The 15,298-nt window shown below is 35.7% G+C and overlaps 3 protein-coding genes and 1 long non-coding RNA gene across 17 annotated transcripts; 1 reads left to right on the top strand and 3 right to left on the bottom strand.

Annotated features, from left to right (window-relative positions):
* The first annotated feature begins 154 nt into the window (after positions 1-154).
* Positions 155-7,045, top strand: LOC111830510. Of its 11 annotated transcripts, XR_002833902.1 has the most exons (15): positions 155-992; positions 1,110-1,215; positions 1,302-1,624; positions 1,711-2,210; positions 2,325-2,526; positions 2,798-3,269; positions 3,387-3,473; positions 3,554-4,563; positions 4,681-4,773; positions 4,861-4,942; positions 5,019-5,176; positions 5,257-5,831; positions 5,949-6,055; positions 6,215-6,264; positions 6,971-7,045. It is a non-coding gene; the product is annotated as an uncharacterized LOC111830510 (long non-coding RNA). The 11 variants fall into 11 exon arrangements; XR_002833895.1 differs by having other exon boundaries at positions 5,949-6,264; XR_002833900.1 differs by lacking the exon at positions 6,971-7,045 and having other exon boundaries at positions 155-256; positions 918-992; positions 5,949-6,555.
* On the bottom strand, positions 7,038-9,135 carry LOC111830509 (D-cysteine desulfhydrase 2, mitochondrial). 2 transcript variants are annotated; one of them, XM_023782685.1, is made up of 7 exons: positions 8,988-9,135; positions 8,531-8,845; positions 8,403-8,445; positions 7,994-8,323; positions 7,777-7,906; positions 7,503-7,670; positions 7,038-7,367 (listed from the first exon to the last, which is right to left on the bottom strand). In XM_023782685.1, exons 1-7 carry the CDS (start codon positions 9,060-9,062, stop codon positions 7,142-7,144), a joined length of 1,287 nt encoding a protein of 428 aa, XP_023638453.1. In that variant the 5' UTR covers positions 9,063-9,135; the 3' UTR covers positions 7,038-7,141. The 2 variants fall into 2 exon arrangements, with proteins under 2 accessions (XP_023638453.1, XP_023638454.1); XM_023782686.1 differs by lacking the exon at positions 8,988-9,135 and having other exon boundaries at positions 7,049-7,367; positions 7,994-8,340; positions 8,531-8,625.
* A 210-nt stretch (positions 9,136-9,345) lies between these two features.
* LOC17885092 (anther-specific protein BCP1) lies at positions 9,346-9,904 on the bottom strand. Its single transcript, XM_006292570.2, has one exon. It carries the CDS (start codon positions 9,854-9,856, stop codon positions 9,500-9,502), a length of 357 nt encoding a protein of 118 aa, XP_006292632.1. The 5' UTR covers positions 9,857-9,904; the 3' UTR covers positions 9,346-9,499.
* Positions 9,905-10,203: 299 nt separating this feature from the next.
* On the bottom strand, positions 10,204-13,743 carry LOC17886714 (ultraviolet-B receptor UVR8). Of its 3 annotated transcripts, none has more exons than XM_006290821.2 (7): positions 13,280-13,742; positions 12,823-12,864; positions 12,498-12,735; positions 12,052-12,401; positions 11,569-11,970; positions 10,960-11,344; positions 10,204-10,706 (listed from the first exon to the last, which is right to left on the bottom strand). In XM_006290821.2, exons 3-7 carry the CDS (start codon positions 12,717-12,719, stop codon positions 10,464-10,466), a joined length of 1,602 nt encoding a protein of 533 aa, XP_006290883.1. In that variant the 5' UTR covers positions 12,720-12,735; positions 12,823-12,864; positions 13,280-13,742; the 3' UTR covers positions 10,204-10,463. The 3 variants fall into 3 exon arrangements, with proteins under 3 accessions (XP_006290883.1, XP_023637983.1, XP_023637984.1); XM_023782215.1 differs by having other exon boundaries at positions 13,337-13,742; XM_023782216.1 differs by lacking the exon at positions 12,823-12,864 and having other exon boundaries at positions 13,337-13,743.
* Positions 13,744-15,298: the final 1,555 nt, after the last annotated feature.

The following is a 15,298-nucleotide window of genomic DNA, read 5'->3' as shown; positions in this document are numbered from 1 at the left end:
GAAACATCGAGAAACGAATTTCAAAATTAGGAGAGAGCCGTTCGAAGAGCGTCGTCGGCTTCGAATTCAAAATCGTGTTTAGGGGTTTGCTTCGTTTGATTTTTACTATTCCCAATCAAATTCAAACCCTAGATTTTGCGGAATTGGTTATCGATTTGGTATATATCCTAACTTGTTTTGATTTTATATAACAGCGTTACTCTCTGATTCATCGTCTTCTTATTGACGGCAGAGGAAATTGCAGCGATTTGATCAGGTTTCTTTAGGTTTTAGGGTTTGATGTTCATATATTATCATCTATCTTGTATTATGGATCTTCTGGTTTTTTTTTTTTTTTGGGTTTTGTTTCTAAAACTTGGTTAAGTCAATGATCTGAAACACGTGTTTGACTAATTGGGTTCTGTTTGATCAGTCTGAATTGTTTCAACATGTTTTGGTTATGAATTCAATAAGTGAAGAAATCGCTGAAGAACTGTCTTTTTGCTCGCTTCAATAATTGGGGTTCTGTTTCATCAGTCTAGACCTAACTCACGAAGCAGAGGAGACCATTAGAATTCTTTATGTGTTATTTTTGTTTTTTTTCTTTCTCCTGTAGTTTGAAGTTCTTGTCTTTCTTCTTCAGCAAGTCACAAGTGAGTATCTTCTCCTTACATTTGTAGCTCTCATGCAGTGCTTTCTTCATGGTTTTATGTTTGATGGTTGATTCATTGAAACTGCATGAAGCATGATGTAGTTTACTACCTCAGATTATTAAGTTTGCAAATAGTTCTGCTCTATTATGTATATATACGTAGTAGGTGCTGTTGTTCCAAAGGCATAGTCTACTGACGCCCAATGAGCTTGTAAAGGGTAAGTGTTTAATGAGTTTCTACTATGAGAGACTGCTCTGATGATTTTTTTTTCTTTTTCTTTTGCAGGTTTACTCTACAAATTTAGTTGATGGCACCAAATCTGAAGTATAATGTGCTGAAGCAATCACAAATACACAGTATGTAAGTTAGAACTCCATCACTTAATCAATTTACAAATGACTTTCTTCTTCTTTTATCTATAGACCTCAGTTCTGCTGCATAAATTCTATGATAATGATGTATCTTTTTCCATGAAAGGTGTCATTTAGGATTATTATAAGGTAAATGATCAGTTGTCGATTTCTATAAGAATCACTATATGAAGAATTTGTCTATCTCCTTTAACGGTTTGGACTCTCATGGGGTATGTCTTAGTCAATATAGTACTTTCAAATTATTTTTTCTTAGAGTTTGGTTTTAAATGTTATTTGAATGCATGATTGATTTCAGAAGAAGACCTCTATATCTAACTCACGAAGCAGAGGAGACTGTTACGTTCTTTAGAAAAGTCTGTACGGTGTGTAGTGTGATTAATACGATTTGCCTCTCTCTTGTTGGTTATATTATGATGGCTTGGATTCATGGAGTCTATATAGATGTGTTTGGAGTACTCTGAATGGGAAGAGAGGTTTATGCGTTTTTTGCTTAATTTGTTGTATACACGAATAGGAAATGGTCTGCTGAAATATTTTTGCAGGTTTACTCCAAATATCTAGTTGATGGCATCAAATATAGAATCTTGTGTGCTGGCCCAATCACATAAAAAGGAGTATGTAAGTTAGCACTCTATCACCTAAAGCATTCATAACGGGATATTTTTCCTTTTTCTGATCAATGGTTCTTGTTTTTGTTGCACAAGCTCTGCGATAATGATGAGGGAAAGGTGTCAAAATAGTCACTAGATTCTGAGGTAAGTGATCGCTTGCAAATCTTTTTAGTATCAATATATGGAGAAACTATCTTTCTGCTTTGACGGTCTAGCCTCTTAGTGGGATATGTCTTTTTGTCAATATCGTAGTTTCAACTTATTATTTCCTAGAATTTTGCTATGTGTTTTGAATAGCTTCTAGATCTAACATACAAAGCAGAGGAGACCTATATAACTTCTTTAGAAAAGTCTGTATGATGCGTGATGAATTCTGATTTGCCTCTTTCTTGTTGGTTGTTTGTACCCAAGTTAATTTCTTGCGATCTCAGGTTTGTCTTCTAATACTTTATTTAGGACATTAAAAGTTCCAAGTTCTACCCAAAATATCACTGTAGCAGTTATGATGCCAACCAACCATTTCTTGTAGTTTTTAGACTAACTAGATCACTACTCAGGACAGCCAAACCAACTTTGACATTATTAGTGTGAAGGTAAAAATTAAATATGAATCTTCAGTTGTTTTCAGATTTGCAGTCTTCAATGCTTTTGTATCTGCTTCCTAATAATTTACATTGAAATAAGCTTTCCACACTGTCTTCTTGCAGACTCAAGTGGAAATCTGTATTGATAAATGGTGTGAAATGAACATAATATCCCTCTCTGCAGTTTCTCCACTATCCTATCAACTTGATCTTGATCTCTTGCTTATCACCTTTGACTTCATATGGTATGTCTTCAATCTTTATGTGGTGGTTTTGTCTCTCATGTAGTTTGAAGTTGTTGTCTCTCTTCTCCAGCAAGTCACAAGTGAGTATCTTCTCCACTACTTTCTAGCTCGCTTGCCGTGGTTTCTTCTTTGTATTGTTTTTAATGGATTCTTCATTTAAACTGCATGATGTAGATGACTCTGCTAAATTGTTTATTTTCTAAAGAGTTCTTAAACTTTGATGAATTTTGTTATTTGAAACCTTGTGTTCGAAGTACTTTGAATAGGAAAATGTTAATGGTTTAATGCTTGCTTGTTTGGTGTGTTGTGTTTACAATGGGGAAATGATCTGATGAAAAATAATATTTGCAGGTTTACTCTACGTATCTACTTGATGACTTAAAATCTAAAACTTATCTGCTGACCCAATTACAAAAAGAGTATGTAAGTAAGCACTCCATCACTCCTCTTTCGATGTATAGTTCTCGTTTCTGTTGTATAAGCTCTGTGATAATGATATAGCTTTGTCTATGAAAGCTAATCAGAATAATAGTTAGAAAATGAGCTAAATGATCACTGCTGATATTTTTCTGCATCAATATATGGATAACATCTACCCATCTATTTTGGCTGTCTTTGGCTATCCGAGGTAAGTAGTAATTTCAACTTATCATTTTTTTAAGAGTTCACTCTTTACCATCTATTATTTTTTGATGTGTTGTAGTAGTTGGTTTTAGAATGAGGCTTCTAAATCTAATTGGCAAAGCAGAGGACTTACATATTTGGTTCCAAGTTCTAACAAAAATGTTACTTGTAGAAGTATTGAATTCCCAAGGCTGGCTAAGTAAGACAAATCCAATATTTTGCTTTTCCTTTTCAAGGTTTTCAATGTGTTGTAACGAGTTCATTTACGTACAATGGTCGAGTGTTATTCTTTTCTGACATGGTTAAATTTTTGTAGTGCCTCTTCAGTTATATTTTAGAGTCTGCCTGCATCGAGGAATTGTCACACTTTGATGTTGCTTCTGATGCCTTTTCAACATTCAAGGTGATTTTACACTTTATCATTGACCTGGACTTGTTTAGGATTTTGGTAATTTATACATCAATTTCTTACCGCTCTTGCAGGATCTTCTCACAAAACATGGCTCTGTAGTCTCCGAGTTTCTCACCTCTCATTAGTAAGGTTTGCTTCAACATCTTTTTAAAGTTTACATGAAGACATGAAATATATTTCTTGGTTATATGACGAGAAGGCTGTCACTGAAGGTTCTCTTTGCAACAATTCTTATGTTGGTACTATATTCGTATATGTATCACCTTTTAAATAGTATTGTTAGAAATGAGAGTATTCGTGGTTGGTATAGCTTTTCTCAGATTTCTTATTTACTAACTACACTATTTACGAGTAAGGATATGTTTTGAACTCATTGGGTTCATATATCAACTCTTCCTTGAAAGATGTGTAGTTTGATCAGTGTATATGTGATTAACTATTCTGTTTTCTAAATGTGGCAAATTAGTCATTAATCAAATAAGTGAAGAAATCACTGTAGAACTGGCTTTTTTCTCAATGCATATAAATCTATACAGTTCTCTATCTCCCTGGAAATGTCTTGCTTTTTTCGAGGTACGTTATTCTTATTTTTGATTTTCCTCTTACGGTTTGATGTTATTGGCTCTTTTCTTCTGCAGTGGGAGAGTTCATAGTCTAGTGTGACTATGTGAGCTTACAAATAGGATTCTTTCAAATCACTTGATGAAACAGTAGGCTTGCATAGAATAAAATAAATACATACATCATGCTTGCATTGGCTTTTTATTCTGTGCGTTTACCAGCTTTTGATTGCTTGAGTCATAAACTTGTTTTTGTCCCTTAACTTTTTTGTATGCTTATATACTTCCTTGTTTCCGTTTCATGCTTGTTTACTTGTTCATTATTTCCATCCTTACTTCTTTAATTTGCTTTCTTACTTGTTATCTTAAAGTAAGGAATAGGTTTATGCTTACTTACTGAGTTTGTTGTATGTAAAAGGGAAAAGTGCTCTGCTGAATATGTTTTGTTTTTTCTGCAGGTTTACTCTACAAATCTAGTTGATGGTTTCTGACTCAATCAAAAAAAAAAAATGAGTTTGTAGGTTAGAACTCCATCACTTAAACAATTTTCAAAGAACTTTGGTCACCACTTTATGATCTATGGTTCTCGTTTCTGCTGCATTAACTCTGTGATAATGATATATCTCTGTCTATGAAAGGTGATCAAATAATCACTAGACTCTGAGGTGAATGATCACTTGCCAATATATGGAGAAACATCCATATCCGTTGATGGTCTTAACTTTCATGTGGTATGTCTTTGTCAATATGGTAGTTGCAACTTAACTTTTCTTAGATTTCAGTTTTACAATGTTTTCTCAATGCATGGTTGATTTAAGACCAGGGCTTCTAGATCTAATTAACAAAGCAGAGGAGACCATTAAACAATCCATCTCCTTTGACGGTCTAGCCTCCAGTGGGGTATGTCTATATAGTACTTTCAACTTTTTCTTAGAATTCATTTTGCTATGTATTTTGAATGAATGGTCGATTTCAGAAAGAAGCTTATATGGTTATACAAAGCAGAGGAGACCTTTAGGAGAATCATCCATATCTTTTAACGAATATATGGAGAAACATCCATATCTTTTGATGGTCCATGTTGTGGAACTGTCAGACTTTGATGTTGCTTCTGATGCCTTTTCAACATTTACGGTGATTTTACACTTTATCATTGACTCGGACTTGTTTAGGATTTTGCTAATTTATACATCAATTTCTTACCACTCTTGCAGGATCATCTCACAAAACATGGCTCTGTAGTCTCCGAGTTTCTCACCTCTCATTAGTAAGGTTTGCTTCAACATCATTAGTAGGTTTATGCTTTCTTACTTAAGTTGTTGTACGTAAAAGGTAAAAGTGAGCTGCTGAATGTTTTTTGTTTCTGCAACTTTACTTTACAGACCTACTTGATGGTCAAATCTGAAATTGTATTTGCTGACCTGATCACAAAAAAAAAAAAAAGAGTATGTAGGTTAGAACTCTATCACCTAAACAACTAGCAAAGAACTTTGCTCACCACTTTCTGATCTATGGTTCTCGTTTCTGCTACATAAACTCTGTGATAATGATATATCTTTTCTTAGAGTTCATTTTACTATGTTTTCTGAATGCATGGTTGAATTCAGAACAGGGCTTCTAGATCTAACTTACAAAGCAGAGGAGACCATTAAATTTCTTTAGAAATTGTTGTACGGTATGTGATGAATTTGTTTTGCCACTATCTTGTTGATTGTACAAAAGCTACTATATGTGTATACTACTTGATGACCTCAAATTTGTGCTGACCCAATCACAAAAAAGTGAGCATGTAAGTTAGCACTCCATCACTTAAACCATTTGCAAACAACTTTGTTCTCCTCTTTCGATTAGTTCCTGTTTCTGTTGTCTAAGCTCTGTGATAATGATATAGTTTTGTCTATGAAAGGTGGTCAGGATTCAGGCGATGAGCTAAATGGTGCTGATATTTTTAAGCATCATATATATATGGAGAACATCTACCCATCTCTTTCGACTATCTTTGGCTATCGTGAGGTAAGTCTTCGTCCATATAGTAATTTCAACTGATAATTTTCTTAAGTGTTCACTCTTAGTATGTATTTCTTCTAATGCTTGGAAGTACTCAACTTTAGAATGAGACTTCTAAATCTAATTGGCAAAGTAGAGGAGACTAATAGACTTAAATTTTAAAAGTTAGGACGGTCCTCACTACTCACAAAGCAGAGGAGCTAGTTCCTTCCAAGGTATATGTCCTCTATCTTTTACTCATGTTTGATCTTGTGAGTTTGCTTTAATAATTTGATGTTCTCTTCAATATAGCACATGGTCTTAGAACTTGACATTAAGGTCCATGTTCATCTTATGTAGTTGCAGATTTCACAGTCTAATGTGATGTGGTCTAGTTTCATAGATTCTTCGATCTTCCAAATCACTTAACGAAGCCAGACACAACACATGCAAAAATCATATAAATATACACATCACACGCATAACATATTTACATGCATCTATACATACATGCATCTATACATACATACATACATACATACATACATACATACATACATACATACATACATACATACATACATACATACATACATACATACATACATACATACATACATACATACATACATACATACATACATGCATCCATACATATATTCATGCATCTATTCATTTCTTTCATACTTATTTGCTCATTTGCATCCATACACACTGCATTTTGTGCTTGCATGCTTCTTTCTTTGGTTGAGCATCTATACATAAATTAATAAATGCAGTCTTCCATATTTCTTGCCCGTTCTTACTGCGTTTTGTGCTTCCTTGATTTCTTGTTGTGTTGATTATTGTATTTTTAATTCTCTTGACTCCATGCTTAAAATATTGTCAAACGTTGTATAATGTATAGCTTGCTCACGCATGTTTATTTGCTTACTCTTGCAGTTTTTTTAAAACTTGATTTGTGATTCACAAGTTGTGATTCCTCGACTAAATGTCTAACTTATTCTGCTTGGCCGTATATTTGCATTGCTAAAATAAATAGTAGTGTGAAATAATTGAAGATATAAAGTCACTATCTTTAGATCTCCGGCTCTAAGTCTGAGAAACTATATCCTAGTCGTTCAACTTAGTGAAACAAGATTTGTATCGTTGAGCAAGACCAAACATCCCCAGGGTGCCTCCAGTGTGAAGCATAACCACAATGCTGGATTTCTCGTTCTGCGCAAGCTCTGTTGATGTCTCCCAAGCAGCTAAAGTATACATTGGATCCACCAAAACTCCCGTCTCCTGTGCAATTTTCCGACACATCTCCACTTCTCCTTCCAAGACCTTCCCAAATCTGCAAGAACAAAAGGAGATTGTTAACTGATCTAAGAACAATCAGTCCAACCACTTTATCAAGCTTCAAACTTGGTGTGGAAATGATCATTCTAAGTATATCTTCAATTGAAAACAGAAGAAATTGCATGCATACTTTCTCGGATGTTGACGATGTATCCATTTGATCATATGATTCATATCCAAGCTGCAGAAGACCGATGCAGGAAACTGCCTCGTAAATTCTGCTATCAAGCGATCTTCATGTCTTTTGTAATTTTCGAGTGTATCAGCTAACATCACCGCATTGATCTCCCATGGAAGCCTGAGAAGATTTTAAGTGAGACAGTAATCAAGAAGCTACAAGCTTAGGTACACTGAAAACATAGAGACACAATGTGTATAGATAAATCTTGTAAACAAAGCCTAACCCTAAAGACAAAGCTGCAACTCCTAAGCCCACAGTAGTTGTTCCAGTTCCAGCATCAACTACAAATTTGACCGGCCTCTTCTTCCCGAGTATATGATCTTGAGACAAGTACTGCACTAACCGAAACATACCTGCGTTGTGACAAAGCCCTTGTTAAACAATAATCTTGGTCAGTGATCTGGTCCACTACTTAAACTGTATCCAAAATCGATCTTTACCAAGTAATGCAAGAGCATCTCCGGCACCTTCATTGACTATCAAAACCTTTCTACCAGAAGTTTTGGAACTAAAAGAATCATCCATTGTTGCAACATCCATAGTCTCAAGTCCCTCTACAATGTCTTTAGCCCATAAGACAGAACCGTCTTCCCCAGCGACCAGATCAGCGTAAGTTCTCAGCATATCTTCTCTATTGGCATACCTCGATCTTGGAATATACTGGACATTTCCATACATAGTACAAACAAGGTTATAGCCAGTCAAAACTTCAGGCTGTTCTCCACGCAGTAGCAAATGTGATCTTAGACCTCTCTCGGCACACGAAACAGCTGCAAGATACAAGCACCTGGTTTCTATTTCAGTCAAAACCCAAATCGATTAAATCCTCTAAAAGATTCAAACATTTACCAACTGCAGCTGTGTGTGCACTTTGACAACCTCCACATGTAACCTAACATACAACAAAAGTTCTAAGCTTAAAACCCTGCTCATAAAAAACCCAATTGAAAGATATCGTAAAGAGATCACATTCTCACCAAATCAGTGACTTTATAATCCTCAAGAAGTGGTAGCAAAGCATCAAGCTTTCTAGCTTTGTTACCATTCACAAGAGGATGTAAAAGATCATCTCTCAGAATGTAAAAAGAAGATTCTTCTTTCTCTCTCTTTAACATCTCATCTCCGAGATGCGGACGAGTGTTGTTGGAAAAGGAGAATTTTTCGATTCTTTTAGCAGAAGAAGAAACACTAATCTGCTGAATTGGAGATGCAGGACTCAGTAATCCCCATTTCCTATCGAGCAATTTGGACACAAAGTTTCGTGACTCGTTCTCAGAAGAAATGGGTACTCTCTGAAATCGATTAAGACACTGTGAAAATATTATCCCCCAAACGCAATTGAGAATTATAGAAAAAGCTCACATTTTTTTCTCTGCAATTGCAAAAGAAACGATTTTTAATTATTTTGAAGACGAATGGAACAGAGAGGAGGACCTGAGAAGACGAATGAAAGTGACGAAGATTTGATTTTCCGGTCACCGCGAAAAAGGTTGACCGTTGGACCTTCATTGACTCTCGCTTCTCTGCAAAATTCTTCTATCGGCTAGAGAGTGTTTTATGGCGAAACCGCATCCACGCGCGTCTGGTTCGCAAGGTTCTTTAGACGTGAAAGACACGCGCTTACTCCTGAGTTTAGGCCTGTGAAAAAATACGGCCCATGTCTTGTGGGCTATATCTTGTACATAACACGGCCCATGTCGTGTTGATAATGATATGACGTAATCCTCAAGATTCAAGAATCAAGAATCAAGAAATGAATCAAGAAACTCATGTTATAATGATTGGACACAAATTAAATTAATTTTTTTTTGGTTCATATTTAATAGTTATGTATCATCCCAGTTTTTATCTATCGATGTATACTCGAAGACGGGATGGTCAAAATACTTAATACATCTACAAGAAAATATTACAAAATATTCATTTTCACGGCGCCGATCACATCTCTAGAAAACGAAGACCGATCCAACTGTTGCAGCAACGACAGAAACAAAGCCGAAAGCTACGGTGGCAGCTCCGCTTCCAGAAGTTTGTTGAGGTGGCGGATAGTTAGCGTACGAAGTATCGCTTCCGATAGGTCCTGCGACAGCCACCTCCTCATCTCCGGAAGCATCATCTCCGGGAGCAGGAGCCGTATCGTCGTCGGTTGTTCCAATAGTATTATCGTCTACAACGTCATCAGTCGGAGTTGTGGTAGTGGGAGCTGAGGCGGTGGTGGTTGACGGTGGTTTATCAGCAGCTGATACGATCACGGCGGAGATAACGACGAAGAGGAGGAGGAGAGCTAGGTGAAGGCGCGCCATTATTTTTTTTTAGTTAGTTTTATTAGTTAGTAATCCCAAAAAACTTAAAAATGTTTTATGGGTATTTTCTATTTTTTTTTGTTTATTATTTTCTGAATTGTGTAATGAGGCTCTTTGTTTATATAGTTGTTTGATCAAAGTGAGAAATTTAAGGTTTGCCAAATATATTAACGGTAGGGAAAAATGTTATCACACATATCATCTTAGTCCTAATTTAAGCTTTCTTCTATTTGTCTCAATTAGTCAATCTTATCAAAAATTTAGCAAAACCAACTAATTAAATAGGATTGTTTTGCTCAAGTTTTTATAGTACTCTAATGTAAAAACAACAAAAAAAAATGTAAGAATAAATAGAAAGAATCTGATAATAAATCGATTTAATGAAAATATTTGACAATTATGAACAACATTTAACTAAAGCTTCCATTAACAACAATTAGAATAATCTAAGACCCTATACAATGAAATTGTTAAGACAAGTTCCTTAAACGTTATGTTCCCCCCACTTTCCCACCTTTTGTACAACCTTCAAGTCTTATAAACACATACAAAGAAAACGCAAATTTCTTGCGGTCGAAACGCAAATTCATGCCAACCAAACCGCTAGCTAGCTGAGATCTATATCCACTTTTTCCGGTACACACCTTTCTGATTGGTTTTTACCAAGCTCTGCTCCGAGCTGACCCTTATCGCCTGCGCCAAACGCGTATAGCTTCCCTGATTCCGTGAGCGCAAACGTATGAGCATTCCAATATAACGAGTTCGTTAGACTTATCTGAACCATCCGCTCGTTCGCTTGTTTCAATGATGTTACTACCGCTGGACTCAGCACGTTCGCTATCCGATTACCCTGCGCAATAAAACAGAGACGTAAGAGTCAAATGAGTTTTGACGCATTTTACCACCAACATAAAGACTTCAAATTGTCATTTGCGTTTGTATGTTCAATCCTTTCTTCATATTTTTTGAAACACCAAACATTTTCCTACTCATATGTTTGATTTAAACGCAAAAAATCTGTGGATTATTTGACAAAAATAGACATTAATAATAACATCTAGTGGAAGAAAAATAAACAAGTGAGGCCATAGTCAAACTCTAACCTGTTCATCAAAGACTGGGTGGTGACCGAGACTAGCGGATTCGCCACAACCAAACGAATAAACATCGCCATCATCCGAGACCACAAAAGTTGTGTAGTCTCCTGTTGCAACATGAACTGCCTTTATATGGCTTAGCCCCTCAACAACCTTAGGAACTGATTCACATTCCTCGTTACCGTGTCCTAAGCAACCATATCTTCCCCATCCCCAAGTGCACACTCTTCCATCCTGACCTACCACTGCAGCATGCCAAGCACCCGCTGCAACCACCCTTGGTTGAAGATTTAATATCTTAAACTGCTCAATAACCCGAGGATACTTCTCATCCGTTCTTGAGCCGTGACCAAGTTTGCCTCCCAAACCGCAACCAACCGAGTAAACCGACCTAAAATAAGCATACTATTAGTGCCTGAGAAAATGCATAGTGTTCTATTACACATAACTCATAGAAAAGAAATGAAAAATTTAGGATCAACATCATTTTTGCTTAAGGCATTTGCAAATATGACCGACATTTCCAAATTATAGAACCTGACCTATAACATTGTTGATTCTGTCTAAATTAGATAGTTAACCAAAAAAGAAAGAGTGTATAGAGAAGATACTCACATGCCATTTGGTTGACAAGCTAAGGCAAGAAGGTAGCAGTAACCAGCAGCAATCTGCACAACAGGTATATTCTCGAGTGGGCCTAACAAAGGATGGGGTTCGACATCCGCAGCCTCGGTTCCATGTCCTAGTATAGCATCGTTACCCCACGAGAATGTATAAACCTTTCCTTCTCGGGAAAGAACAGCAGTAAAGTAATTCCCGATAGCCGCTTGCACAACAAATATGTTCTTCAAAGATGTCACGAGCTGAGGAGTTGTAACCGGTTTAGTCCCTTGCCCTCCCTGTTCAGCTTCCCCGAAACAATCTTTCCCGCATGCATAAACTTTTCCGTCATCGCTTATTAGCATTGTCCGACCAGCACCAGCAGCTGCTTGGATGATTCGGATCCCCTGCAATGATCTGCACAGCACGATAACACTCCATCAACCCAAGAGCATATATGATCTTCACTTTTTCAGTCTTGATGATCATGAAATTGACCTAACAGGTTGGATTGGAGCTTCCTCCTCGGTATGGCCATGTCCTAGCTGTCCAGAGTTATTATATCCAAAAGTATAAACTTCCCCTTTCGATGTGACTGCAATACTATGACCAGGACCAGCAATTGCTTGAGATTTCTCTCTTCGGCAACACGCTTCACCAGCCAGCAAGAACCTAAGGACCAGTTTCCACGATCCTCCGCATCTGCGTTTCATCTCTTGACGTTCTTCTTCATTCATCGGCTTGAAAATCGCCCTTTTATTACACATATCAAGAGAAGCGAGCTCCGGTAATGATAAAGTACAGTCCGGAGCAAAGTTTGCTGGCTGGCTAAAGAAAGTGCATGTTGCCTAAAACATCAACAAAAAAAACAAAATCAGCAGAACAATCAATCCTCAAAAAGAAAAATATCAGTAAAGATTTATCGGACATTATCGAAACAAAACCTCTAGATTAGCGAGGTCACGAGGATCCAATTTACATTCAGTGAGAACATGAAGGACAATAGAAGGGTTAGCTGCTAAAGGAAACTCTCCAGGAGTTGAGTCACCAAAGCAATGACGTTTTGGCCGCTGAAATGGAGACACTGGAGGAGAAGTATTCGAAACCGGTTGCTCCTGTAAGTTAATGTACTGTAAACCCGGAACTCCACTCGTTGTTGCATCCATTTTTTAACACAATAATCTACAAATCACAAATCAAAGAGAGAGTCACACTCTGATTTTGTCTGAAATTAGAGAAACACACAGAACAAGATCCCAAAAATCTTACATGTAGTCTCAAGTATTGTTCAACAAGCTCTAAACTTTTGATCTACAGAAGAAAAACAGAACTAGTAAATCAACTGCTGTAAACAAAATAGTCAAGAAGAAGCAAAGATACACAAAAAAAGTTGAAACCTTTGACTAATCAAGAACAAAAGAAAGAATCTGTGAACAATCAACATAGAATAAAAAAAGAAGGAAACTTGGAAGAGAAGTGTAGGAATCAACAATGATGAGGATGATTCAATAAAGAAATGGATCTGATACGGAAGATTAAAAAAGAAGAAGATAAATGTTTGGTCACACGCAAAGGACTTCTCCTTCTCCTCTGCACACGGAAACTCAAAGTTTTGACCTTTACCATGATCATAACCAAAAATAGAAACCCAGAAATCAACTTTGATTAAAACAAACCCATCAAAGAGATCCAATCAATTTGAACAAATCCATAATCTGATCATTACCCAGATTCACGATCAGAGTCAAAAAATCAAAGGAGCTGGATGATAAAAGGTGATTACTTGTTAAGAAAATTTCTGAAAACCCATCTGCATCAAACCATCATCATCATCATCATCATCATCAACAACAAGAATTCCAAAATCATCAGTTCATCATCATCAACAAGATAGAAATTCACAGACAAGACAAAGTGAGTTTCTTTGTGTTTTGTTTACTGATCAGATCATAAAAAGAAAGAATGATCGGAGTATGTTTTGTTAGAGAATTGACGGTGAAGAAAAAGGAATCACAATCTAAATCCAAAAAGGAAAGTTTTTTATTTTTTTATTTATCGATAGACTGCGAATTTGGCGTTGAGAGAAGTGAATGAAGAGCAAAGGAAGCTGTGGTGTCTCTTTATGCGAACTTATAAAGCAATATCCTCTCTTTCTCTCTCTCTCTCTCTTTCTCTATTAACATAAGCAAAAATTTCTGATAAAACTGTGATTATGTTATGGATGTGTTTTAAATTGTAATGGTGTATAATAACATCATGTACATGTATGCATGTGTAAATAGACGTGTGCATCCAAAACAAGGTTTGAGTGGTAGAACAAGTTATCCATCCAACGGATCTTTATTATAGTTTAATACGTTGAGAATAACATTGATTTTTTCTAAATAGTTTAATTATATATACTCATGAGTCCTGACATAGTTATCCACTATGATGACATGACATCCTCATGCTTTATTACCATTTTCTTGTCAGAAAATTAGAACTAAATTTGTTAAATTCATTTTAATTTGAGTTTCTATATTTAGATGATGATGATGAAAATGAATGATATTGGTTTAAGCCTAATTAAGTTAGCAAAATCCTTAGTTTAAGCGATTAAATTGTTCTCAAGGAGCAAATGAAACTTGTAACACCACACCGACCAAGATATAGCTAGGGACAATAGAAACGTGTCTTCATAATGGTTCTTCTCAATGCTCATGTCAAAAACTAAAAACTGTGATCGGTCCGGTCCGGTCCTAGTTCGATATATGGACAAAGGTTACAGTGGAAATAACATCGTGAATCAAAACATATGCATTGATACGATTATGCATTATTCTCGTGAGAACAAATATTAATACGGTAAGTATAGAAGAAAGCAAGATTGTATCTAAAATGCTATGCGCAAATCAACTAGCACTAATGCTAGTATGTGCAAATGAATGATATATTAGCACATGATTAGTGCTTGTATGATCGCATCCTAGGTCGGTTTACGTTCTAAAGTAAAATTAAGAACAAGTTCAATAATCTTTTTTTTTTTCTTTCTATTTATTATTCATAAGAATACATATGCTTGGAAGCAATTTCAACTTGTCTAATTACAAAGAGCACGTTGTGGCTTCATCTACAAAGAATATTCCGCTTGCATTTTAAAAAAATAAAAAATTCCAGACAGAGATAATTAATAATTTAAACAGAAAATTAGAGATAAAAAGAATATTTATATAGTTTTAAAAAAAATTGTAGAAAAAAATCAAGTTTTTAGCATTTTCCAAAAGTTAAATTATAATCATAGTTTTGAAATACAAAACAGAAAAATTACAATATATAGAATTTCACGTAAGCTAAATTATAGTGTTGAAACTAAGTATTTATATGAAATTCAGATAAACTGATACATAAAGATTCCCTTCAGTTTTTTATAAACTATCTTGGGAAGAACATCATCATCAAGAGTTGCAAGCGACAACACCCAATAATTGCATATATATATTTGACCAAAACCTTATAGTAGGACAGCAAACAAAAAATATTAGAAAAATACTTCTTTGGGAAATAATGTTTATATTTTATTTGGGAAAGAACCCGAAAAATACGCCATATAATTTTTATTTGGCCGTTTAATTCGTGTAGTATTAAATTTGGAATAAAAATACATGGTTTAATTTACGTTGTATTAAAAAAGCCTCCTTTAATTATTATTGGTAAATCGATACGTACGACTTAACAGCCGTTAACGATGGTCACGGAATCATTA

Source organism: Capsella rubella, unplaced genomic scaffold (genome assembly GCF_000375325.1).
Source record: "Capsella rubella cultivar Monte Gargano unplaced genomic scaffold, Caprub1_0 scaffold_5, whole genome shotgun sequence".
Classification (NCBI taxonomy): domain Eukaryota; kingdom Viridiplantae; phylum Streptophyta; class Magnoliopsida; order Brassicales; family Brassicaceae; genus Capsella; species Capsella rubella.
Note: the sequence above shows the minus strand (reverse complement) of the source record. Positions and strands in the feature narration are given on the sequence as shown.

Excerpts from the sequence above, each read along its gene's own strand:
- LOC111830509 (XM_023782685.1), bottom strand. The coding sequence starts at position 9,062 with ATGAAGGTCCAACGGTCAACCTTTTTCGCGGTGACCGGAAAATCAAAT. Across the intron at positions 8,324-8,402 it reads TGCACACACAGCTGCAGTTG|CTGTTTCGTGTGCCGAGAGA; the intron begins GTAAATGTTTGA and ends TGTATCTTGCAG. Across the intron at positions 7,671-7,776 it reads GTTGCAGCTTTGTCTTTAGG|GCTTCCATGGGAGATCAATG; the intron begins GTTAGGCTTTGT and ends AAATCTTCTCAG.
- LOC17885092 (XM_006292570.2), bottom strand. The coding sequence starts at position 9,856 with ATGGCGCGCCTTCACCTAGCTCTCCTCCTCCTCTTCGTCGTTATCTCC.
- LOC17886714 (XM_023782216.1), bottom strand. The coding sequence starts at position 12,719 with ATGGATGCAACAACGAGTGGAGTTCCGGGTTTACAGTACATTAACTTA. Across the intron at positions 11,971-12,051 it reads GCTCCAATCCAACCTGTTAG|ATCATTGCAGGGGATCCGAA; the intron begins GTCAATTTCATG and ends CGTGCTGTGCAG. Across the intron at positions 10,707-10,959 it reads ACCCAGTCTTTGATGAACAG|GGTAATCGGATAGCGAACGT; the intron begins GTTAGAGTTTGA and ends TTTATTGCGCAG.